The 26937-nt window shown below is 39.2% G+C and overlaps 2 protein-coding genes across 2 annotated transcripts in view; both read right to left on the bottom strand.

The window, feature by feature from the left end:
* LOC127650624 (NACHT, LRR and PYD domains-containing protein 12-like) overlaps nucleotides 1-26937 on the bottom strand; it is a 174979-nt gene that overhangs the window by 13745 nt on the left and 134297 nt on the right. The window contains exons 4-13 of the mRNA XM_052136151.1: nucleotides 25467-25635; nucleotides 25015-25219; nucleotides 23080-24850; nucleotides 10618-10791; nucleotides 10253-10423; nucleotides 9888-10058; nucleotides 9523-9693; nucleotides 9138-9308; nucleotides 8773-8943; nucleotides 8408-8578 (exon numbers count right to left, since the gene is read on the bottom strand). Of these exons, the coding sequence (XP_051992111.1) occupies nucleotides 8408-8578; nucleotides 8773-8943; nucleotides 9138-9308; nucleotides 9523-9693; nucleotides 9888-10058; nucleotides 10253-10423; nucleotides 10618-10791; nucleotides 23080-24850; nucleotides 25015-25219; nucleotides 25467-25635 (3345 nt within the window). The remainder of the gene's footprint in view (nucleotides 1-8407; nucleotides 8579-8772; nucleotides 8944-9137; nucleotides 9309-9522; nucleotides 9694-9887; nucleotides 10059-10252; nucleotides 10424-10617; nucleotides 10792-23079; nucleotides 24851-25014; nucleotides 25220-25466; nucleotides 25636-26937) is intronic.
* The window catches only part of LOC127650634 (NLR family CARD domain-containing protein 3-like), a 222841-nt gene that overhangs the window by 190128 nt on the left and 5776 nt on the right, over nucleotides 1-26937 (bottom strand). The window lies entirely within an intron of this gene.

The following is a 26937-nucleotide window of genomic DNA, read 5'->3' as shown; positions in this document are numbered from 1 at the left end:
CAGACCCTTTTATCCAAAGTGACTTAAAAATGAGGAACATAAACACTTTGTCATATAAAAGTAAACTGTACCTGCAGGATCACACTGCCAAGTTCTAAGTGTTGCTATAATAGTAAACTAAAACAGAAGAAAGAGACAGACAAGGATTTTTTTAAAGATTTCTTAAATAGTAAGTGCCATTATTTAGGACAGGTTAAGAGCTCTTTGTTTTCAGCTTTTTCTTGAATGTTGAAATGGTTTCAGCAGAACGGCAGGTGGTTGAAAGCTCATTCCACCACCGGGGACAGAGAAAGCGAATGAATGTGAAGTGCCTCGTTGTGATGGGACCACCAGGTGTAAGAGGGCGCTGTTCCACTGGTTGTCCTGAAGGCCAAATTCAAAGCTTTGAATTTTATGCATAGCCAGTGGAGTAAGACCAAGAGGGGTATGATGTGAGCCCTTTTTGGTGGGTTGAAAAACAGACGTGCCACCACATTTCAGGACCATCTGCGGTGGCTTGATAGCACTAGCTGGAAGGCTATCCAACAGAACACTGCAGAAGTCCAATCTTGAAATAACCAGAGCTTGGACCAGGGACTGCGCAGCATATTCAGACAGGAAAGGTCTGAATTTTCTGATGTAATAAAGCACAAACCTGCAAGACCAGGCAGTTGATGAGATGCGAGTACTAAAATGTAGCTGTTCATCAATTACTACTCTCAGGTTTCAGCTGTCCTGATAGGTCTCACAGTAGTGGAGCACAGATGAACAGTAACAGATGGGTTTGCTAGGATCACAAGTTCCATCAACGAGTTTGGTCTTGGCCAGGTTGAGATGAAGGTGGTGTTCCTTCATTCAGGCAGAGATCTCCAAAAGGCAGGCAGAGATATGTTACACCCTCCCCAGCCTAGGGTTGGAAAGGTGCAACAAGGAGAGATTTTATAATTCTCTTCTCCTGCCTTGGCAATAAACACAAACAAGCAACACATTTCATCCCGGACTCCCTTGTTAGGTATAAACAATAGAAAAAAATGTTAAATAGAAAATAAATATTACCCGCCTCCCTATGGCTTCCATAAAATTATAAACAAAGCAAGTAAATGAAAAATGTAACAATACAAAAAAAAAAAATTAGAGTCTATGCAATGCTCATAAAGTGTACTCTGTTTAGTGTTGTGAGCAAAGTATTAAGAATGTACACAATCTGGGGCAGGAGAAAGGAACACCTCTCAGAGACAGTCTACAAACAGTAGACTGTCATGTCTCTCTCTTTATGTGTTGGTTCCACCCATAATTTATCCTCTTGTCAGCCAATCCTAACAGGGAATTGATTGGTACTAATCATATCTGACACCTGGTGGCATTTTAACCTGTCATGAAAGGCAGATGGAAAACAAAACCAAAAAAAAAAAACACACACAGGGAGACAACATAAAGAGATACGCCCGAGGATGTAAGAGATATGAGTTGAGACAGTTGGATCATCAGGTTGGAACGATATGTAGAGCTGCGTATCATCTGCAATAATCAGTCTAATGAGTTCATTACTTGAACAGTTGGAGTCACCAATTCACACACACCAGTATAAGAGTGCGAGTGCACAGTCAGTGTCCAGACAGTGTGCACATATTTACGGCAAGATTATAAAAAATATATATAATAATTCAAAAGGCAAATTTTGTGTCTACGTAACATATATATATATATCAGGCCCCTGGTACCTGTGAAGTACACTGAGACTGAACTCATATGGTGCATCTCAATCAGCTTTAGATCATTAGTCAGCACACTGGTCAGGGAGTCGTCCATTTTTAGGATTGTCCCAATCACAAAATTGATCCAGTGCACTAAAACAGTCACTCCCCAAAAATCCCAGAATACACCATAAAAACCAGTGAGAATCACATCACATATCTCTGTGTTCACATTGTGTCACATCTTCAAGAAATTAGAATATGAATGCAAGTGTAAATTTAGTGAAAGCTTAGTTTTCTGTCTTTGAAAGAATTTGTTTATAACTATCTTTTATCCATAATGTGCAGAAAGTAGCTAAAAGTTTAAAAATACTCATAATTCCATGCAAATATCAACCATAACATGGACATAAAAATCAAGTATTTACCAAAGGAACAAAACTATTTTGAAAATATTAATTTAGGTTTATATTTTACTTTACTGAAGATCATAATGATTGTTTTGGTATATCAGAACTAAAAGAACATTTTCAAACAACATTATTTCATGCTTTCAAAAGAGTGATCAAAGAATCTTCATTTTCACTTTGTTGACAAGAATAATTTTCCAGAAATTCTATCAAATGTCTGAGAAATATATACACTTAAAAAAAGTGCTTCAGTGCTTTCACAGCCATAATATTTTCACTCAGTTGGAGGTGTGGTGCAGGAGGACATGCATTTGCCCCTGACACGAGGACCAAGGTTTGAATCTTGCCTGGGTCATGTCCCAACACTGTTCTCCCTCTCTCTCCCTCAATTTCCTCTCAATATATACTATCCTGTAAATAATGGCAAAAAGCCACATAAATATAATAAAAAATATCACTCAATATTCATACAAATAAGTTGATACTTCCTGTATAAATCTTATGTCGATGTTAAGTATGATGAACAAATTGTCTCTCATCTTCACTTTAAACACCCATTCATGAGTTTGCATGTCCACATAGCACTTGAAGTGGAAATGGTAAACAGTTTGTTATGGGTAAACTAATTCTTTAAATTCTGTATTTAAAGGAATGGCTAGAGCATGAGGGTCTTGAGCATGCGGCTCGACTCGAGCTCTAAGTTCCCCACTCCAATAACAAAGGAGGATTTGGGGTGGTGGAGGGATGCCAGAATAATCGTCAAGGGAGTGAGGTAAGCAGCTCCTTATATGTGCTTGCATTATGATTGACAGGGCTAATTTGACAAGCTCCTCCCAAATCTTAATTTATAACACCTTTAGTAATGTGTTACGGAAACTTCATATCAAAATAATATGGATATAAATAGAATCACTATGGAGTCATAAATATAATATTCAATACATACATTCATAACATAATTCACAGTCACAATGGGAATGAAAGTGAGGCTGTAAGGGATAGACGTACCATCTGTTCAGTGACATGCACTGTATAAAGCTTCTAGATCCAATCTAATGTTCCACAACTCATGTAGTCTGGAGTTTTTTTGGAGTGGTGGTGGCGTAGTGGGCTAAATCACATGACTGTAATCAGAAGGTCGCTGGTTCAATCCCCACAGCCACCATCATTGTGTTCCTGAGCAAGACACTTAACTCCAGGTTGCTCTGGGGGGATTGTCCTTGTAATAAGTGCAATGAGAGTTGCTTTGGATAAAAGTGTCTGCCAAATGCATAAATGTAAATGTATACTGTAGTTTCAACAAGGGATGTCCCAATCAGCTTTTTTTTACAAAAATAACTAAGTAAACAAAGTAACTAAAAGATGTCTTCAGCTTAATGCATTTAACTTAAAAGTGGTCGTAAACAGTTACACTTGAACAGGCCCAAGTTCAAAAATAATTAAATCAATCGATTAAAAAGTGAGAAATCATTCATATCTATGGTCTGTTTACTGTCTTTGAGTTTTGCTGTAACACAAATCACTAATTATTAATCAAATGCATGAAGACGTGCATGTTTATTTGTTTTTAAACCTGTTAGCAGCCTCTATATCCTCTTCCTGCTCACTGTGCAACTAGTCAGAATAACTACGGTAATGACTCTAGAAAATGTGCAAATTAATATTCATACACATGTAATTCTTACACATTTTTAAAAACAGTCCGGCATATTCATTTCAATTACATCATGTCTGAAAGTTTAAATTCGTGAATGCTTAGAATTGCCAACAACTCACCCTCCATAGACTATTCTGTCATGCTTTATGGGCTGAGAAAGCGCTTATTCATGAGGAGCAGTGTATGTGTGATTGCCTGCATGCTGCAAAAAAGATCGGCTTAAATCTAGGCACGATCGGCCAATCACCGATCACAGATTTAAGACGAATATCGGCCAATTTTGATTGGCAGCCGATCGATCGGGACATCTCTAGTTTCAACAGTGGAATGATCCAAAAACACTTTAAATGACTGTATAACCCATTGAAGAGACTGAACGTCTATCTCTCACAGCCTGACTGTAATTCACATAAAAATCAAAGATGGCACTGCTGTGAATAAGGTCTATAGAGGAACAATGTATAAATGCAATACTCTCATTGTATCACTTTTAATTTAACACCTGCAGAAATCCAGCCACAATGAATTTTTTTTTATTTTTTATGAATTTAATATATGTCAGCTCATGATAACATCAAAACACCATATTAAACAAGAAATAATTATTCATGTTTGTTGTAAAGTAGCTAGTATTCATTTTTTGTTTTAAAAACTTTTTATCAAATTAATTAATTTTTGACCATTGCATCAAAAACAGACATATTTGAATTAAATTTGAAATAAAGACCACGATGAACGGCAACAAAACATTTAAAATATATTTATTGCTTATGCAGGCGTTACGGTTGTTGTTGTTATTCTGAAGGCAGGAGGAGGCAGGCGAGGGGTGAGGATCTAAGTGCGGTTTTTATTGAAAAGGTGAAGACAAAACAAGACAGGAACAAATGAAAGCGTCCACGATGGGAAAACATCCAAAGGGTACACAGGCTGGGGAAACATCCACGGTGGGCAAAGGTAACATAGACAAAAGAACATCTACATCCAAACATCCACATTCAACGATCGACAATGACTGGGGAACAAATAGGGTTTAAATACACAAACACAATAATGACTAAACGAGACACAGGTGAGAACAATGAGTGACTGCTGGCAGTGATGAGGGCAGGGAACTATGGGAAGTGTGATTTAAAACAGGTGACAGGTGAAACACGGGGCTGAAAACGGGATCGTGACAGTTGTCGCTTTAAGAAAATCTCCCGCTTGGCTTGAGTGAGTCGTTCGGTCGGTCCTGATCTGTTCTTCTGACAGAACTTCAGAACACGATTTCCAGCGTTGAGCATTTCTGGAGGAACAGTTTTCAGGTAAATGTGGGATGATGTTATATTCTTCTTTGTTCACGTATGATGGCAAGTTCTGTTGATTTTGTCTAATTTTATGTTCCCCTGCTTAAAGCCCACGAAAAGTACTCGAGTCAGACTGGCTGTGGTACGTTACAGACCGATTGGGAAGAGGCCTCAGAAGTTTAAAATGGAGTTGGGGAAAATGTCTACCGCTCAATTAATAAAGGAGCTATTGCAGTTTGGCATAGAAGTCTCTGAAGAGCAGAAGGATAAATGTGAGGGTGTTAATATGTTAATTGTCACATGTTAAGATGCTTTAAAAAATAAATCGAGGCTTCGAGGCTTTTCTCGAGGATTCTTCTCGGTGTGACAACGGCCTTTATCCATAGACTATAAACTTTCATACCTTAGCGTTTCATATATTTTTTTTTTATAAAAACTGTGGCAAACACTATATATGTGCAGGGCTAGCCATTGTAATTAATGGTTTTCTCAGTTTTTAAATTTTGAGTCCAAAAATGTCCTGCCATTGTGATTGCGACATTTTGTTAGGCCGCACGAGACTTCCCCAATGCAACGCTCCGACTCAGATTATACACGGCCATCAAACGCAAAATCAAGTGATTACTAATTAAAGTAAAATGGACATAAAGCGCTACGAATATTTATTGCATTGTTACAAACACACTTGATGATATAAAAAAGGAATAAAAATTTATATAAAAATGACTTTTCGATTTTAAAATCCTCTTCATCATCCAAAATAAATGCAAATACTTATTTTTTTAATTATTGTTAGGTTTTTATTCGCATTATCCACTAACAAAAATAACAGTGATGCCAAAGCTGTGTCCTGTTAAATCACTGATTGCCATTTGCAAAGGACTTGAATTGAAATGGTTAAACTGATGCCATCATTACTATGGAATGTAATTTCTGATATGCGCTGTCGATCACAGCAGACTGGGCCATCTGACCCATTAGAGCAGAGTAGGCTCTCAGAAAAGAGGGGTTTAGAGAGACCGAATCATTTATGAGAAGAGAGATAATACTGCAATGAAAATTACAGTGTTTTTTTAATTGGATGCATTTAAACCTAACCTCCAAAACCAATTTAGCAATCTTTAAAATAGCATAATAGGGGCACTTTAAAATTATTATTATTATTATGGTTCTTCTTCTTCTGAGACTCTAATTTTCCAAGAGAAACTCCTCCTAGAGCCTTCAACCTACAACCACCAAACACAGCAAAGATCTTTAGGCTGTAATTCCCTGTAGCAGACTTCCGACTTCCATTCATTTATAAAATATAAATCCCATTAGCATAACACACTAATGGTTTATTCTCTGTTCTTTGTCAGTCTTTCTTCCAGAGCAAGCCATCAAGAGGTACAACAAGGTCTTGGACTATTTGAAAGGTGGGACAACAAAAACCCAGGCATACTTCAAATGTGGCGTGGATAGAAAGACCATTGCTGATACTGCTGCAATTGCGGAGCTCGAAGCTTGTGACATAGAGGCCTACAAAAATTTGCGAGGCACCTTCCAAAGAGGACAGAATTTGTCTGATTTTGCAGAGCGATGCAGAGAATTATGCAGACAGGAGCCAGTGCAAAGCACCATTGAAAACAAAAAGAACGTTGGCTTGCTTATAGACTTTTGTGAGAGACAAAAATAATTTGTTTATGCATGTGTATGTGTGTTCCTTTGTATGATAAATAACATCCCAATACACACCCATGCATGTTCTAGTGGAGTGGTGGTGGTGTAGTGGCTAAAGCACATAGTGGCTGTTAATCAGAAGGTCACAGGTTCTAACCCCATGGCCACCACCATTGTGTCCTTGAGCAAGGCACTTAACTCCAGGTTGCTCCGGGGGGATTGTCCCTGTAATATTTGCACTGTAAGTCGCTTTGGATAAAAGCGTCTGCCAAATGCATAAATGTATGTAAATTTAAATGTAAATGTAAATGTTCTGAGTGGCTATACACACTGCCGCTGTTGCTTGTTCCATGCGTCTTGTTAAAATCAGCAATTTTTCCAGTCATGATGAATAAAAATCATGTGCAACCAAACACTGAAGTCATTTTAAGCTTTTGAGGTTTTTGGTGAAGTTTTAGATGGTAATTCCGATAGAAGTATGCAGTAACACTTGTGTCATTACTAGTTAGTTACCATGATTATTACAGTAGTTACTAATGAAAAGCTAATCCTAAAGTGTAGAATCTTCTATTCATTCACAAGATATTCACACACACACACATATATGTATATATGAGCTAAGAGACATACATGAAAACATATTTTTTGAGAGGTAGGTTAAATAATAAAATAACTGTATATGGTATTTGGATGGCTGATGACTCAATATGTTCCAGCAGTCACCATGACTCTAGTGATTCAATGCCAGTCCAGAGGAATGCCAGAAAATTGGCCACAGGACAAGTAAGGTCCCGACAACTGCATTTAAAAATCCATTTCTTTAAAATTATTCAGTCGATAAATAGTTCTAGGAGACAGCATAAGCTAATTATTGACAGCTTTCCCAAATCAAAAGTCTGCTATGCTATTACATATTGATAATGTAAACAACGTTGTGTATTCGTTTACAGTAGCAGTTAAAATGTTAATGTAGTGCTAGTCATTTGTCCTGCATTAGTTATTGATTAGTTTTGCATGAATTATGAAACTTTTTCAGTAGTTCTCTGGGAAGCTTTCAAAAAATAGTAGTTATTCATTAGTTAATAATGAATTACCACTTTCATCTGTGTGCTATTACTAACTAATTCATTAATCAGAGCTTCTTGTTAGTAAAATAGTAGTTACTAGATTGTTAATATTGTGTTACACATTTGTTCCTGTGTAGTTATTCATTAACGAAGGAACCTTATTCTAAAGTGTTACCGAGTTTTCTAAAGAGCTGGACATAAATTAATGTTGTGATAATTTTGAACTGTGATGTCACAATCAGAATAACTTGATTCACTTGAGAGGAAACAGACTCAGCAGAGGGAGCCCATCCACAAGTACACAGTAGTTGGCGATCGTTACATCGCCAAGGCCGATAAAACCGATGATATTCTGACATATTTAATTATCGGCGTTGGCCGATAAATTTCCCCATTTGGCGACGAAAATCACCTGCCTGCACGTGAAGCATATGAGACATGTACACGACTAGTCACGGTTTGTTTTGTTGTTACATGCCATCGTGTGATATATCGGCCTTGTATCGGTCTATTGGCCACCCTGCTCTCTGGATATCGATATCGGCCATTAAAAACCCCCTATCGGTCAACAAATGGTACACAGTAACCACAGCTATGTACCACAATATATTCATATTGTATATTCCAATGTACTAATGAATCTGCAAACACAAACCTCAGTATTTCCAGTATACAGTGAGGACTCTTCAATGCATCAGAGAGCAGCTTCACTCCTGAATCCTGCAGGTCATTGTTACTCAAGTCCAGCTCTCTCAGGGACTTTGATGATTGTAGAACTGAAGACAAACTTTCACAGCACTGATCAGTGAATCTACAAGCTGCAAATCTAAAACAAATAAAGAAACAATGATAAAGAGCAGTTTTATATAACAAATGGTAATAACAGAGTGAATGCTCTACAGTTTGATATGAAGGGTTGTGACAGTCACTGAGCCATTTATTGTTTCATTGTCACAGCTATGAACCACAATATATTCATATTGCACATTCCAATGTACTAATAAATCTGCAAACACAAACCTCAGTATTTCCAGTGTACAGTGAGGACTCTTCAGTGCAACAGAGAGCAGCTTCACTCCTGAATCCTGCAGGTCATTATTACTCAGGTCCAGCTCTCTAAGGGATTTTGATGATTGTAGAACTGAAGACAAACTTTCACAACACTGATCAGTGAAACTACAAGCTGCAAATCTAAAACAAATAAAGAAAGAATGATAAAAAGCAGTTTTATAAAACAAATGGTAATAACAGAGTGAATGCTCTACAGATTGATATGAAGGGTTGTGACGGTCACTGAGCCATTTATTGTTTCATTGTCACAGCTATGAACCACAATATATTCATATTGTATATTACAATGTACTAATAAATCTTCAAACACAAACCTCAGTATTTCCAGTATACAGTGAGGACTCTTCAGTGCATCAGAGAGCAGCTTCACTCCTGAATCCTGCAGGTCATTGTCACTCAGGTCCAGCTCTCGCAGAGATTTTGATGATTGTAGAACTGAAGACAAACTTTCACAGCACTGATCAGTGAATCTACAAGCTGCAAATCTAAAACAAATAAAGAAACAATGATAAAGAGCAGTTTTATATAACAAATGGTAATATCAGAGTGAATGCTCTACAGTTTGATATGAAGGGTTGTGACAGTCACTGAAGGGTTGTGACAGTCACTGAGCCAATTATTGTTTCATTGTCACAGCTATGAACCACAATATATTCATATTGTATATTCCAATGTACTAATGAATCTGCAAACACAAACCTCAGTATTTCCAGTATACAGTGAGGACTCTTCAGTGCATCAGAGAGCAGATTCATCCCTGAATCCTGCAGGTCATTGTTACTCAGGTCCAGCTCTCTAAGGGATTTTGATGATTGTAGAACTGAAGACAAACTTTCACAGCACTGATCAGTGAATCTACAAGCTGCAAATCTAAAACAAATAAAGAAACAATGATAAAGAGCAGTTTTATAAAACAAATGGTAATAACAGAGTGAATGCTCTACAGTTTGATATGAAAGGGTGTGACAGTCACTGAGCCATTTATTGTTTCATTGTCACAGCTATGAACCACAATATATTCATATTGTATATTCCAATGTACTAATAAATCTGCAAACACAAACCTCAGTGTTTCCAGTATACAGTGAGGACTCTTCAGTGCATCAGAGAGCAGCTTCACTCCTGAATCCTGCAGGTCATTCTTACTCAGGTCCAGCTCTCTAAGGGATTTTGATGATTGTAGAACTGAAGACAAACTTTCACAGCACTGATCAGTGAAACTACAAGCTGCAAATCTAAAAAAAATAAAGAAAGAATGATAAAAAGCAGTTTTATAAAACAAATGGTAATAACAGAGTGAATGCTCTACAGTTTGATATGAAGGGTTGTGACGGTCACTGAGCCATTTATTGTTTCATTGTCACAGCTATGAACCACAATATATTCATATTGTATATTCCAATGTACTAATAAATCTGCAAACACAAACCTCATTATTTCCAGTATACAGTGAGGACTCTTCAGTGCATCAGAGAGCAGCTTCACTCCTGAATCCTGCAGGTCATTGTTACTCAGGTCCAGCTCTCTCAGTGATTTTGATGATTGTAGAACTGAAGACAAACTTTCACAGCATTGATCAGTGAATCTACAAGCTGCAAATCTAAAACAAATAAAGAAACAATGATAATAAGTAGTTTTATATAACAAATGGTAATAACAAAGTGAATGATCTACAGTTTGATATGAAGGGTTGTGACAGTCACTGAGCCATTTATTGTTCCATTGTCACAGCTATGAACCACAATATATTCATATCATACATTCCAGTGTACTAATAAATCTGCAAACACAAACCTCAGTATTTCCAGTGTACAGTGAGGGCTCTTCAGTGCATCAGAGAGCAGCTTCACTCCTGAATCCTGCAGGTCATTATTACTCAGATCCAGCTCTCTCAGACTTGAGGAGTTTGAGCTGAGAACTGAGGCCAGTGCTGAACAACTTTGCTCTGTCAGATCGCAGCCCATCAAACTGAGAGAATAGACAAGATAACAGTTTGTTAATCTATATGTTTTAGTGAAGGCTTCTCAGCACAGCTGTTGGGTACAAAGAAAAAATATATGGCCACGGTGTTTGATTGCTCATAGTCGTTTGCTAATTTTTTGAAGCTCTTCTACTGTCAAGACCCAGTCTGGAGTGCCCAACTTGTTTTGTTCTAAAGTTCTGTCTGTTTTGGTCCATGTGTGCATTTGTTTTGAGCACATGTCTTTGTTTGTGTTTGTGTCAGCCATGTGCTCTACTTACTCTGCCTCCTCATTCCCCCTTGCCACACCTCCTCATCTGATCCTTGTTGTGTTGATTGTCATCACTTGTTCCTAATGTGCTCTCCCTCTACATACTGTGCCTTCTACCTTCTTGTGTCTGTTAGTATATTTTGTGAGTTTGGTTAGTCAGTCATTCCTAGTCTGTTTCTCCAGTTGAAGTTTTGTTTATTTTCTTAGTTTCAAATTGGTTCTATTAATTTTACTGTGAGAGTTTTTGGTTTGTATTTTTTTATTTTTTCATAAAAGCTCTTTGTTTAGCATCCCAGCACTTGGGTCCAAATTCCTGCAAAATATCCTGATGTCTAAGAATTTTTGTCTCGAAAACATATTTGAACTTCCCCAAAACAACTCTAATGTATGATGGAAGTGAAGTTAGGTCAATTAAGCAGTTTATTAAAGTTATATATTAACAGCATAATACTTAAACTGTTTATCACACAGTTATAGCCTGTTCGTTGTTATGTTAACATTTAAATTTGTGCAAATCCTGATTAATCCTGTCAAACAATTAATTCTAATGAAATAAAATTAAACATATATGATTTATACATAAGCCAAATATTTTTCTCAGGTGCAAAAATCACAAAATAATTCCACAAAGTGACATCAGCCTGCAACACGCTCCAAGTAATCAAGGGTTTAGGTTGTTCCAGTTAAACCCATTGCATGTCTTACAAAAGGTATTGGACACTCGCACAATGTAAGCAGTGACATACATCCAAGTCCAATTGACAGAGTGAAGTATGCAAGGGGATACAATTTTTAAATGGATGGTAGGCCTGAGCAGTGCACTCCTGAGGCGGGAATTAGGCAAATGTGCCACATAGTGACGTAGCTATTTCACAGAAGTAATGGCTGGACTGCAAACCATGTCTTTCAGGCAGTTCAGGAGCAGTGTTTTCTGTGCAAGAGTGTAACACCCTTTGGGGTGGAATTTGTGCTTTGCAACTTTGCAGACCTTTTACATGCACAAACAGCTATATTAAACACTAATGGAAAGGTAATGTCCCAATAAGTATAATAGGGCCTCTTTAAGCCTAATCTAGACACTAATCAGATAATTTACTGTTTTAACAATGTAAACAAAAAATTATGTCACTGTGACATCATCATACGTAACAACTTGCTACAAAAAAAAAAGTCAATTGTTTAGCTGTTTTAAATGGCAGCAAATGTAGGTTCTTCTCTTTCACAATGTGGCCCCGTTTTTCAGGTCACCGTGTAAAACACTTGGCATTAAGCTGAGAAGTCAATATAATCTATCAATCTTTTAAAGAGAAAATAAGGCTTTGACATCATGTATTTATACTTGCGCTCATCCTATAATGACATGAGAGATTTCAGAAGACATGACAACATTTCTGGTAAGTGAACACAGTGATCAACGATACTCTCTGGTTTTTATGTGTATTTAGAGAATGTTTAGGGAGAGAATGTTTCAGTGTACTGGAATGATTTTGCGATTGGGTCATTCCTAAAAATGGCTGACTCCCTGAACAATGCTTTGATTAGTGAACAAGAGAGCTGATTGAGATACACCTAATGAATATTTATTGAGTGCGTTCAACTTCAACTGCAGCTTGCCTTATTGATCTGCAAGATTTACCAATTGTAGTAAGCGGGAGGAGATGAAAACGGAGCCGTCAAGCCGGACACATTCTGCTTCACGACATGTGCTGAACCCACATTAGTCACAGAATATCCCACAATGATTGCTTTGTTTATTACAGATGAAGTGGTAATCAGAACTCAGGTTTGAAATATAAATATTGATTTGAAAAGGTCGAATTATTTTGATACCAATAAAGGAGTCCATATTTTTAGTAATTTGAAATTGTTTTTAGGAATAAACATGATATTACTATGATAAACATATTATAATATGAGATAAATAATGTGCTGTTATAAAAACATTAATTAGTGAGAGTTTATTGGAACTGGAGATTTCATAATTAACACCTTGTTAATTGCATACCATCATACTGCTCTTAATTCTTTCTCAGACTGACATAGCGGAAGTAGTAAAAGTAGTATGTGTCGCATCCCATGAAACACACGTCACCATTGTCATCTGTGATTCTGGCCAATCATGAATAAGTTGTGACATCATCAGAGCTCTGCCACTCTGGAAAAGCTGCATTGGCTGTGCCAGCTGGCTGTTCTTGAATTGCTCTCGCGGTTCTATAATGGCATACATCACGGTGACATGGCACTGACGCCATCTTAAGTCACACAACATTTCTAACCGACATGCACTGCTTCAAGTCAAATTCTGATCGGATCTGATCACACAGCACTGCATGAAGTTAAGCATCTATTGATTACACTTAGATTAAAACATTACCTACAGATGATAACACAATATTTACCACCAAATTCTTTTTTCCTCCGTGTACAATCTTCTAATTTAACAATAATGTCACCTCAGTAAATCAGTCAACAAAGATAAACACTTGACATAAAGCCGTCTAAACTAATAATTCATTACCTGCATAAGGGAAGTCAAGTCAAACCAAGTCAAAACACCTCAAACCTCGTCAAATAGTCGGTCAATAGCCCATTAGGATATGGGAACGTGTCCGAGGGTCCCTGTACCCAGCGCCAGCCTCAGAAAGTTTTTCGGGGCCCCGGGGCGGGCGCCCGTTCGTTCGTGGGGTCCGACAGGGAAGGTCTGTGACTATTTTTCCCAAATTGACCAGGGAGACCCCTTGACCACCCTGAGGGGGCGGGCCTGTCCACGGACCCGCTATATGCCCACTAACCATCTATTTTGCACACAAACTGAGTCAACCAACAGACTAACTATCCATTAGCATTTGATTGTATAGCTGTATGTCCACCAACAGACTAACTGCCCATTCATTTGACTGTAAGTGGGACTACCCACGTACAATTTATTCAAAAGGCTATCTGCCCATTTGCAATTGATTGTATAGCTGTATGTCCACCAACAGACTAACTGTCCATTCATTTGACTGTAAGTGGGACCACCCACGTACAATTTATTCAACAGGCTATCTGCCCATTAGCAATTGATTGTATAGCTGTATGTCCACCAACAGCCTAACTGCCCATTCATTTGACTGTAAGTGGGACTACCCACGTACAATTTATTCAACAGGCTATCTGCCCATTAGCAATTGATTGTATAGATATATGTCCTCCAATAGACCACTGTCCATTCATTTGACTGTATATGGGACTACACACATGCAATTGGATGAAATCATTGAATTTGATCCAGAAGTTATAAAAATGCAGTACACCAAGTGATGATTTTGGGTCCATTAAACTGATTGGAAGTGGGTAGTCCCACTTCCAATCAAAGTAATGGGCTAAAAGGATAGACAGACAGACAGACAGATAGACAGATAGACAAACATCCTACTGATAGATACATACACACATAGACATATATTGGACATATTGAGAACTGCACTGTGTAAAAGTGCTAAAAAGTGGAATTCTTAGCAAAGAATCACAGACAGGGATTGCTGAGATCCCACATACAATTTGTCCCATTAAATTTATTGGAATTGGGACTACCCACATTAAATTTGTGGGATGTGCATATCTCAGCTCTAGACAGACTTGGGAATCTGAAACTTGTATTTCTGTTCATCTCCAAGCCTCCTCTTTCTATGGTATACATTTCATTAAGATCGGAGGATGTCGAAAATTTAGTGTGTACCCCTTTAAGGATTTGTGCGCGCAAATTTCGACTTCCTCAGATTTTCTTGAAACTCACAAGATAGAAAGAGGAGGCTGAGATTAGGTCAGAAACACAAGTTTCAGCTTCCTAAGTCAACCCTGAGCTTAGATCTGGACATCCCACATGCAATTTATTTGCATTGGCTGAAATCATCACTTTTTGGACATCAGTTTTTTTTAACTCCTGGATCACATTTTTGACATATAATCACATTTTAGTGACTGTAGGACTCCCCCTGAATAACATAAGCCCTTCAAAACATCAAAATTCCACTGACCACAAAACCTTCATTTCTGTGAATGGGTCAAATTGGAGTTGGGATATGCAGATATCAGCTCTGGAGAGACTTGGGAAGCTGAAACTTGTATTTCTGTTCTTCTCCAAGCCTCCTCTATCTATGGTATAAATTTCATTAAGATCGGAGGATGTCGAAAATTTTGTGCTTCCCTTTAACTCTTTCCCCGCCAAACACGGAATTTTCCGGGTTTTATGAAAAAACGCTTCCCCGCCAAACACGGAATTTTCCGGGTATCCGTGTTTTAGGTGGTATACGGTAAGGAAGACCCGCACGCATGTTTAGAAAGAGTACGCAACTATTTGATCAAAGAAACAGACTGCGATCGTCTCAAACGTGAAGTGGAACACCATACTAATACTAAAGCACTTTTTCTCAGCTTTTTGTCCGAAATGTTGTTTTTTGACAAAACCTACCTCTGTTCAAGTGGCAATAAAAAAAGAACAAATGAAGATAAAATAAAATCGGTTTTTTTGCCTAAAAGCAGAGGCTCAGATCTTTATTTTGATATATAGCATCTTCATATATTCATGGAAGAAAATATTCTGCGGGCCATTAAAGTTTAGCGAAAATCGTCGAAAACCCTGGTGGTGGCTGGCAACTTTTTTTAAAAACGCTGGTGGGGAAAGAGTTAAGGATTTGTGCGCGCAAATTTCGACTTCCTTAGATTTTCTTGAAACTCACAAGATAGAAAGAGGAGGCTTGGAGAAGCACAGAAACAGAGGTTTGAGCACAAAAAGTCTGTCCAGAGCTGAGATCTGGACATCCCACATGCAATTTATTTGAATTGGTTGAAATCATCACTTTTTGGACATGGTTTTTTTAACTCCTGGATCAAATTTTTGACTTAAAATCACATTTAGATGACTGTAGTACTCCCCCTGAACAACAAAAGCCCTTCAAAACATAAAAATTCCACTGACCACGAAACCTTCATTTCTGTGAATGGGTCAAATTGGAGTTGGGATGTGCATATCTCAGCTCTGGAGAGACTTGGGAAGCTGAAACTTGTATTTCTGTTCTTCTCCAAGCCTCCTCTATCTATGGTATAATTTTCATTAAGATCGGAGGATGTCGAAAATTTCGTGAGTGCCCCTTTAAGGATTTGTGCACGCAAATTTCGACTTCCTCAGATTTTCTTGAAACTCACAAGATAGAAAGTGGAGGCTTGGAGAAGCAGAGAAACAGAGGTTTGAGCACACTAAGTCTGTCCAGAGCTGAGAACTGGACATCCCACATGCAATTTGTCCCATTCACAGAAATGAAGGTTTCGTGGACAGTTGAACTTTTGTGTTTTGAAGGGTGCACTATGTTCAGGGGGAGTCCTACAGTCACATTAATGTGATTAAATGTCATAAAATGGATCCTGGAGTTATAAAAATGCAGTACACCAAGTGATGATTTCAGCCAATGCAATTAAATTGCAATCGGGTAGTCCCACTTCCAATCAAAGTAATGGGCTAAAAGGATAGACAGACAGACAGACAGATTGATAGACAAACATTCTACAGATAGATGCATACATACATAGACATATATTAGACATATTGAGAACTGCACTGTGCAAAAGTGCTAAAATGTGGATTTCTTAGCACAGAATCACAGACAGGGATAGCTGAGATCCCACATACAATTTGTCCCATTAAATCGATTGGAACTGGGACTGCCCAGGTGCAATTTATATGCATTGGCAAATGATGCTTTCCTTTCAGCACCACTTAGAGGCTATCTCCCCCTCAGGCAGTGCCATGGGCCCTTTTTATGTTCCTGGTGGGCTAGTGAGAGGAAGCTGGGCTCGTTGTAAAGGTCTCAGGCAGCTCTTTCGAACGAGGTCAGTCCCAAGGTCGTAGCCTGAGAGCTGAGATCTGGACATCCCATGTAGAATTTGTCCCATTCACAGAAATAATGGTTTCGTGGACAGTGAAGTTGTAATGTTTTGAAGGGCTTAGGTTGATCAGGGGGCTTCACTGAGTCACCTTAATGTGATTATATGTCATAAATGTTATCCTGGAGTTATAAAAATGAAGTCAACAAAGTTATGATTTTGGGTCCATTAAACTGATTGGAAGTGGGTAGTCCCACTTCCAATCAAAGTAATGGGCTAAAAGGATAGACAGACTGATAGACAGACATTCTACAGATAGATGCATACATACATAGACATATATGACATATTGAGAACTGCACTGTGCAAAAGTGCTAAAAAGTGGAATTCTTAGCAAAGAATCACAGACAGGGATTGCTGAGATCCCACATACAATTTGTCACATTAAATTGATTGCAATTGGGACTACCCACATTAAATTAGTGGGATGTGCATATCTCAGCTCTAGATAGACTTGGGAAGCTGAAACTTGTATTCCTTTTCATCTCCAAGCCTCCTCTTTCTATGGTATAAATTTCATTAAGATCGGAGGATGTCGAAAATTTCGTGCATACCCCTTTAAGGATTTGTGCGCGCAAATTTCGACTTCCTCAGATTTTCTTGAAACTCACAAGATAGGAAGAGGAGGCTTGGAGAAGCACAGAAAAAAAGTTTGAGCACAAAAAGTCTGTCCAGAGCTGAAATCTGGACATCCCACGTACAATTTGTCCCATTCACAGAAATGAAGGTTTCGTGGACAGTTGAACTTTTGTGTTTTGAAGGGTGCACTATGTTCAGGGGGAGTCCTACAGTCACCTAAATGTGATTAAATGTCATAAAAATGGATCCTGGAGTTATTAAATGCAGTACACCAAGTGATGATTTCAGCCAATGCAATTAAATTGCAATTGGGTAGACCCACTTCCAATCAAAGTAATACAATTTGTCCCATTAAATTGATTGGAAGTGGGTAGTCCCACTTCCAATCAAAGTAATGGGCTAAAAGGACAGACAGACAGACAGACAGACAGACAGATTGATAGACAAACATTCTACAGATAGATGCATACATACATAGACATATATTAGACATATTGAGAACTGCACTGTGCAAAAGTGCTAAAATGTGGATTTCTTAGCACAGAATCACAGACAGGGATAGCTGAGATCCCACATACAATTTGTCCCATTAAATCTATTGGAACTGGGACTGCCCAGTTGTAATTTATATGCATTGGCAAATTATGCTTTCCTTTCAGCACCACTTAGAGGCTATCTCCCCCTCAGGCAGCACCATGGGCCCTTTTTATGTTCCTGGTGGGATAGTGAGAGGAAGCTGGGCACGTTGTAAAGGTCTCAGGAAGCCCTTTCGAACGAGGTCAGTCCCGAGGTCGTAGCCCGAGAGCTGAGATCTGGGCATCCCATGTACAATTTGTCCCATTAAATTGATTGGAATTGGGACTACCCACATTAAATTTGTGGGATGTGCATATCTCAGCTCTAGACAGACTTGGGAAGCCTCCTCTTTCTATGGTATAAATTTCATTAAGATCTGAGGATGTCGAAAATTTTGTGCGTACCCCTTTAAGGATTTGTGCGCGCAAATTTCAACTTCCTCAGATTTTCTTGAAACTCACAAGACTGAAAGAGGAGGCTTGGAGAAGCACAGAAACAGAGGTTTGAGCACAAAAAGTCAATCCAGAGCTGATATCTGCATATCCCAACTCCAATTTGACCCATTCACAGAAATGAAGGTTTTGTGGTCAGTGGAATTTTGATGTTTTGAAGGGCTTATGTTATTCAGGGGGAGTCCTACAGTCACTAAAATGTGATTTTAAGTCATAAATTTGATCCAGGAGTTTAAAAAAACATGTCCAAAAAGTGATGATTTCAGTCAATGCAAATAAATGGCAAGTGGGTACACCCACTTCCAATCAATTGAATGGGTCAAAAATCATCACTTGGTGGACTTCATTTTTATAACTCCAGGATCACATTTTTGACTTAAAATCACATTTAGGTGACTCTGTGAATCCCTCTGAAACACATAAGCCCTTCGAATTTGTGTAATACAACATGTAACTTACAACTCATAAACATGCATCATTTGCCTAAAAAATGAAAGTGTCCATAAGCATTTTGTCCTATGGAGACTCAACAGCAGGTTTATGGGCTATTCATTTGAAACACTTAACATTTACATGCAGTTTTATTGACAAAATCCCTTTGGCAGCACTCAGAATACACAATACAACAAGTTGATGCAACTATCAACTCATAAACATGCACAATTAGCTTCAGAGTGAGACTCAAAGGTCAATGATTAATCATTACCATTGTAATTGTCTTATAGTTGGAGAACCATTGAAACTGGCTTGAAAATGGAGATGGGGGATGGGCTCCAAATACAAGCCAAAACATGCAATTGAGGTTGTAATGGGGGGAAACAGTATGCTTTATTATGTTCCCAGACATCCCAAGTCTCCCGGAAGTTCCGGGAGTCTCCCGCGTATTGATAGCGGCTCCCTGATGCCCGCAAATTAGTTAAAATCTCCCGGAATCAAGAGCGAGCGAGCAAGAGCGGTTAGACTGTGCTCCAAACCGTGTAGCGCGCACGGCAGAGAGGGAGAGAGCGAGAGACCTTGCGTGTGTGTGTGCATCAAGAAGTGAAGACAGAGAGCATCCTGATTGGCCTGTTTCGGTAAGTCAACCAATCAATTGTCAGTGTGGGCGGGCTTTTATCTCTTCTCCCGAACTTAATTAATCAGGACAGTGTATCTAGACACAGGAGCGCCATGGCAGAGGAGAGTGCCCCAAAAAGCGAAAATATAAGACACATTTTACGCCAGACTACACGAAAGTGTACCCCTGTCTAATAAGAGTGAAACATAATGACAGTCTTGCACGCTGTACAGTTTGTAACAGTGACTTCAGCATTGCCCATGGCGGGTTAAATGATTGTAAAAGACATGTTGAGGTGAGTTAAACAAGTTTAATTTCATGTGCATATTATTCAGGCCGGCTAGTTACCTAGGCTACATGAAAACAATAAACTCCTTAGACCTGTTTAAAGTTGCAATGGTATATAAATAAAAGCAGTTTACATAAATAGTATAAGTATACAAGGAAACACTTGTTCAGTGGGTCCGGGATACCTCCCTGAAATGACTTTTTGCAGGTTGGGATGCCTGTGTTCCTTTATGAAATAGTACTCAACTCAGCACAATATAACAAGCTGATGCAACTATCAACTCATAAACATGCACAATGAGCATAAAAAATTAATTCCCACGAGCCATGCATTTGGTGCCATTCAAACCAGTTGGAAGTGGGCACTTCCTGTATGATTCGGTGAAAAAAGCCTTGAATCATATGCCAGCAACTTCAGCTGTCGAGTACTCCTTCCTGGGGCCTTCAGATACAACATGTAACGAATTCAAGTCCCTCGGTGTTAAGCAAGTACTTTAAAAAAATCAAGAAAAATATTCCTGAAAAATTATTGTCACATTACACACATTAGTCAGCCAATGAAGCACTTAAAGTCATTCAGACTTGAACCTTTTCACAGTGACTAAGGGGCCCCTGAGAAGCTACAGATTTACATTTGGAGCCATTTGGACCTTTCCAAGTCATGTTCACGGTCCCGCTGTGAAAATGAATGGTACAAATGGTAAGTGGGATTGCCATTCCCGATGTCCCAAAGACCCCAGATTTCACACGGTAACACGTCAAGGGCCCCTTATCGACATACTAAGAGGACTAAGGCCTAGGGTGCAAAAAAGTATTTTTCATTAATTTCAACAGATCTCTCTGCCTGTCACAGGAATCAATGAGACAGGCTTCATTTTGGGCCTGTGTGCGACAGTCTGTTCATCGGAGCCTTTAATACTAAGCAAGCCCCCAGGGCTTCCAAACTCTAGGACCTGACTCGGGGGCCCCTGGCGATCAAATATATGAAATTTCGAGGTCCTGCGACCTCGGGAACCCCCTTTTCTAGACGTCCCACTATCCCTTTCAATCAATGCATTTTTCACAACGTGTTTGTGGACAACGTCCCTAAATGGGCCAAATGAATGGAAAATAAGTTCAAAAGGTCACGAGACTCTCCACGTTGTCTAAGGGCACCCTGACGATGCGCATATGTCGATTTAGAGTCGTTCGGAACTTTCGGAGCTCCGTCCGCCAACCCGTCGTTGAAAATGAATGAAACGAATGGCACGTGGGATTTTTCTAGAAAGCTCCCCCAGCCCCCAAATTTCACACGGCGGTAGCCTGACGTCTCCCGAAAGACATACCGAGAGCACGTGGCTCTAGAAAAAAGGAAAGTTTTTTTGGGGGAGTTTGTGCAAGATTCCCTCAAAATCCTTTTGCACTTAAAGCTTGAAAGAGCCTCTTGAAGGATGAGAGGCCACTAGGGTTAGGGTTTGAATATAAGCTCAGGAAGGTTCTAGAGACCCCAAACTTTGGTTCCTGATTCGTGGGGACCGGACGCTCGCGGATCGGGAGTTTCGAGAGCCTGCGACCTTTTGACCCCTCTTTTCCAGACGTCCCACTATCCCTTTGAATCCATGCATTTTTCACAACGTGTTTGTGGACAACGTCCCTAAATGGGCCAAATGAATGGAAAATAAGGTCGAAAGGTCACGAGACTCTCCACGCTGTCTAAGGGCACTCCGACGATGCGCGTATGTCGATTTCGAGTCGTTCGGACCTTTCGGAGCCCCGTCCGCCAACCCGTCGTTGAAAACGAATGAAACAAATTGCACGTGGGCTTTTTCTAGAAAGCTCCCCCAGCCCCCAAATTTCACACGGCGGTAGCCTGACGTCCCCCGAAAGACATACCAAGAGCACGTGGCTCTAGAAAAAAAGGTCTCATTGGTCACTTTTGGAAAAATAGTGGGTCAGGGGATGATAATGGGTCCATGGACAGACCCCACCCCCGGGTGGTCAGGGGGTCTTATTGGACACTTTTGGAAAAATAGTAGGTCAGGGGGATGATAATGGGTCCGTGGACAGCCCCGCCCCGGGTGGTCAGGGGGTCTCATTGGTCACTTTTGGAAAAATAGTGGGTCAGGGGGATGATAATGGGTCCGTGGACAGCCCACCCCCCCAGGGTGGTCAGGGGGTCTCACTGGTCAGTTTCGGTAAAATAGTGGGTCAGGGGGATGATAATGGGTCCGTGGACAGCCCCGCCCCGACCCCCCTATGTGTGTCCGTTCGGGCATGTATTCCGGACTGCAGGCTACATGGAAATTTGGCCATCCACAGACCGATAGGCTCCATCTGTCCCATGAGATCGTCTACAGGAGGGCGGTACACGGACCTGTCACCGTCCCTCGCATCCGTCAAACGTACAATGGCCATTGATCTCAATAGGACTTTTTCCACGAACCCTCTAAGTTCCCTTACCAATCTAAATAAATATTGATCGCTATATTATTCACATCTTAATGCAATTTTATATATTATAGTATAACATAATTTAACATTGTTTTTAGTAAAATCCATTAAAGGATTATCAAAACAGAAACAGAAAAACTGGGTAAAATAAAGATTGCAGGTATAAAGGAAGCTACAATATGACAAATAAATTACTTAAATATAAAACAATCAAATACTTAAAATAATAGTAATAATTATTCAGTATTATATTATAATAATAAACTTGACTGAGTCCCCCAATAATAATTCAGTATTGTATCATATTTAACTGGGTTTTTGCACATCATGTTCATTAAAGAAATGTTTTAGTAAAAATATATGCCGGTAAATTATGATTTATTTATGAGGCTGATGTGTATTATTGTATGTGGAAGCATAAATAAAATGATAAAGTATCAGTATAAAGTAAATAAAGTATCGTTTTGTATTTATTTAGTGGAAAACTGTAGAAAACATGCTTTTGTTGTTTTAAACTAGATTATTAACTTTGCATTAAACATTTTGAATCTATTTGGCTACAATGTCTGTTTAAAATGAAGGTAAAACTATAAAAAATAACATATTAAACCAAACAAACATCAAAATAGTATAAGGGGTTGTTTTTAGTCTAACATAATACATTAAAATCTAACCTCTGCTATTTAATTACAATAAAGTGAGTTTAAAACACTAAATTACTCACTCAGCTTTTCTGGATGCTTTGATCACCGGCAGCAGCATCAGAAGACATTCATCTGATGGATCATATTTCCTCAGATTAAACTGATCCAGCTCCTCTTCTGAGTTCAGCAACACAAACACCAGAGCTGACCACTGAGCAGGAGAGAGACGGACTTCAGAGAGACGATTGATATCTCTTCTGTTCACGTATGTTTGTACTTCCTGCACTAGAGAATGATCATCGAGTTCATTCAGACAGTGGAACAGATTGATGGATTTCTCTGGAGAGGGATTCTCCCTGATCTTCATCTTAATGTACTCAACTATTTCCTGTTTGCTGTCAGAGCTGCTTCCTGTCTGTGTCAGTAGGTCTCGTAAGATTGTCTGATTGGACTTCAGTGAGAGACCCAGAAGGAATCGAAGGAAAAGGTCCAGGTGTCCGTTCTCACTCTGTAAAGCCTTGTCCACTTCACTCTTCAGGAGATCACTCATAGATGACCTAAACATACTGAAGAGACCTGATGTTTGTTTAGAAAAGGAAAGAAAAGAATACAGAGCAGCAAGAAACTCCTGAATGCTCAGATGCACAAAGCTGAACACCTTCCCCAGGTGCAGTCCAAACTCCTCTCTGAAGATTTGGGTACAAACTCCTGAGTACACTGACGCTTCTCTGACATCAATGCCACTCTCTCTCAGGTCCTCCTCATAGAAGATCAGGTTCCCTTTTTCTAGCTGTTGAAAAGCCAGTTTTCCCAGAGACAGAATCCTCTTTCTAGCCTGCTGAAGATCCACCTCACATTTCCCATCATACTTCTGGCTCTTCAGTTTGCTCTGAAAGATCAGGAAGTGTGTGAACATTTGAGTGAGAGTCTTGGGGATCTCTGCACTCTCTGCTTCACTCAACAGTCTCTGGAGAACAGTGGCTGAAATCCAACAGAAGACTGGTATGTGACACATGATGTACAGGCTTCTTGATGATTTCATGTGTGTGATGATTCTGTTGGCCAGATGCTCATCTTTTATTCTCTTCCTGAAATACTCGTCCTTCTGAGGGTCTTTGAAGCCTCGTACATCTGTGAGCTGGTCAACACACTCAGGAGGAATCTGATTGGCTGCTGCTGGTCGAGAGGTGATCCAGAGCAGAGCAGAAGGAAGCAGATTCCCCTTGATGAGGTTGGTCAGCAGCACATCCACTGAGGCCAATTCTGTCACATCACACAAAATATCATTGTTCTGGAAATCTAGAGGAAGTCGACACTCATCCAGACCATCAAAAATGAAAATGACTTTGTAGTCATCAAGGAATGTTTTCAATTCTCTCAGTTCTTTTGTATCTGTGAAAAACTGATGAAGAAGATCCATAAGACTGATATTTTTGTGCTTCATCAGATTGAGCTCTCTGAAAGGAAATGGAAATATGAAGTGAACATCCTGATTTGCTTTTCCTTCAGTCCAGTCCACAATGAACTTCTGCACAGAGAAAGTTTTCCCAATTCCAGCAACTCCTTTAGTCAGCACAGTTCTGATGGTTTTGTCTTGTCCAGGTAAGGCTTTAAAGATGTCATTGCATTTGCTTGGTGTTTCCTGTGTCTCTGCTCTCCTGGATGCTGTCTCAATCTGTCTCACCTCATGTTCATTATTGATCTCTGCACTCCCTCCCTCTGTGATGTACAGCTCTGTGTAGATCTCATTCACAAGTGTTGAGCTGCTTTGATTTGACATTCCTTCAGTAATTCTCTGGAATTTCTCTTTTAGTTTTGTTTTGAGTTTTTGTTGATGCACAGAAATCAGTTCTGATGTAAAGAGGAAAAGAAATGGGAATTATAATTGATCTTGATGTTTAATGGTCATTAGACATGAAGTTTATTTTCTTTCACTAATATTGAGTGAATCCAGACACTGTGTGTTTCCTCTGAAGGTGACGTGATGTAATAGTGACGTGAGTGCGAGCTCTTACTGGTTTGAAGTGTGTTAGCGAGGTCGGTCTGCTTCATCTTCTTCAGGACGTGCAGTGTGATCTTCAGAAACCCCTCTCTGACTCTGCTCTGACCTTCATCATCCTCCTCCTCTCTCTCAGAGCATGCTGGGGAATCGGAGATCAGTAGTCTCTTGAAACTCTTCAGCTCTTTCTTCATCAGAGAGATGATTTTGTGCTCAAGTTCCTGAAATCAGTGAACATTCAAACAACAAACTTCATTCAGTAACAGACAAGAACTGAACGATCAGTGGATAACCAATGAGTGCCTTACTCAAGGACAATCATTTTATTTGTGCTTTAGTTGTCTTGAATTCATTAATGTGTGTGTGTGTGCGTGCGTGCGTGCGTGCGTGTGTGTGTGTGTTATTAAGATGAGCTAAAAAAAAACAGCCTATATGTGTGTGGTCTCACTCTCTCTATCTCTCACACACCTCAAAAATGGAGTCCAATGGCATTTTCCCAGCAGTTGACTCTGATGCATCCTGTTTGTTTCTGTAGTTGATCAAAGACTCTCCTGAACTGAAGTTAACTGGTTGTATCATTGACCCGTCACTCTTCATGGACACACAGCTGGGTTCAGGAGATTCACCATGAATGACACTAAAACAGCAATTAAACAGATTTTAGTTCATGTGTTTTTTTAGTAATCTGAAAACATAATTTCAACATCCAGTACAATAAAACACATTTAATGATGTGTCTTATATATTATATGTCACACGAGAACTTGCAATGTCACTGTAAAACCCTCACGGGAAGGATGACAGGAAACGAGGCTCCAACTAAAAGGTAAGGCTTTAATTGCCGTCTTTCTCACAATAATGTACAACGATCTCATACAACATAATCTAACATATTATCATACAAGCACACTGGGTTCGCTTGTCGGGTCTCCCCGACTGGAGGCTCTGTGTCTGCTTTTATGCCGCTCTCCTCGTGCTCACTGGAATTAGAGACAGATGTTAGGCATAATTTAGCTCAGGTGTAAGCGCCCTTACCGCTTTCCTCTTCCGGACGGTGCTTGACCACGCCCCCGCTGCCACAGATACCAATAAAGGAGTCCATATTTTTAGTAATTTTGAATTGTTTTTATGAATAAACATGATATTACTATGATAAACATATTATAATATGAGATAAACAATGTCACATGAGAACTTGCAATATTAAGCACTAACATCAACATAAGTTCTCACATAAACACTCGAGCTGCTGTGAACAAACATCTCTCACAGCACTCATGAATGCACAACAGACGTCAAGATTTACACTGAAAAATTACACATTTATACTTTTATTTTAAGTTTTAAAGTGAGTCACTCTCCACTGCCATTGTATTAACAAGACCACTCACCATATTCATTAAAACATCTGCTTTTGTGTCTTCTGCATGAGGGTGAGTGAATTATGACACAATTTTCATTTTTAATGAACTGAGAAATCCTGAAGCTGCAGTAAGGACGTGTGTTTTATTTGATCATTCAGAACACAAAACACGACATAACGGGACATTACAAGCAGGGGTGGGATTACGATTTCTGAGGCCCCAAGCAACCGACCAACCCGGGGCCCCATTTTGAAAATAGTTGCTTAAATGACGCAAAATTTATTTTTAAATCATAATTTTAAATTCATCCTATAAGCCGTTGTAGCAAAGTACACTCAAAATGTTTAATGAAATAAAAATCTAGTTAATTATAATGAATGATGTTTTCCAGTTGTTGTTTTTTTTTGTGAACAGGGTGTGCAAGAATCTACTTCACCAGTAACATTTTGGAATTTAGTTGGTATTTATTAATATTATAACCATCACTTACAGCATTTATTGTTGTCCAGTTTGTCATTATAACATGATACAGTTTTATTATTATTACTTTGAGGATTAATATATTAGTATTATAT

The sequence above is a fragment of the Xyrauchen texanus genome, chromosome 10 (assembly GCF_025860055.1).
Source record: "Xyrauchen texanus isolate HMW12.3.18 chromosome 10, RBS_HiC_50CHRs, whole genome shotgun sequence".
Lineage (NCBI taxonomy): Eukaryota > Metazoa > Chordata > Actinopteri > Cypriniformes > Catostomidae > Xyrauchen > Xyrauchen texanus.
Note: the sequence above shows the minus strand (reverse complement) of the source record. Positions and strands in the feature narration are given on the sequence as shown.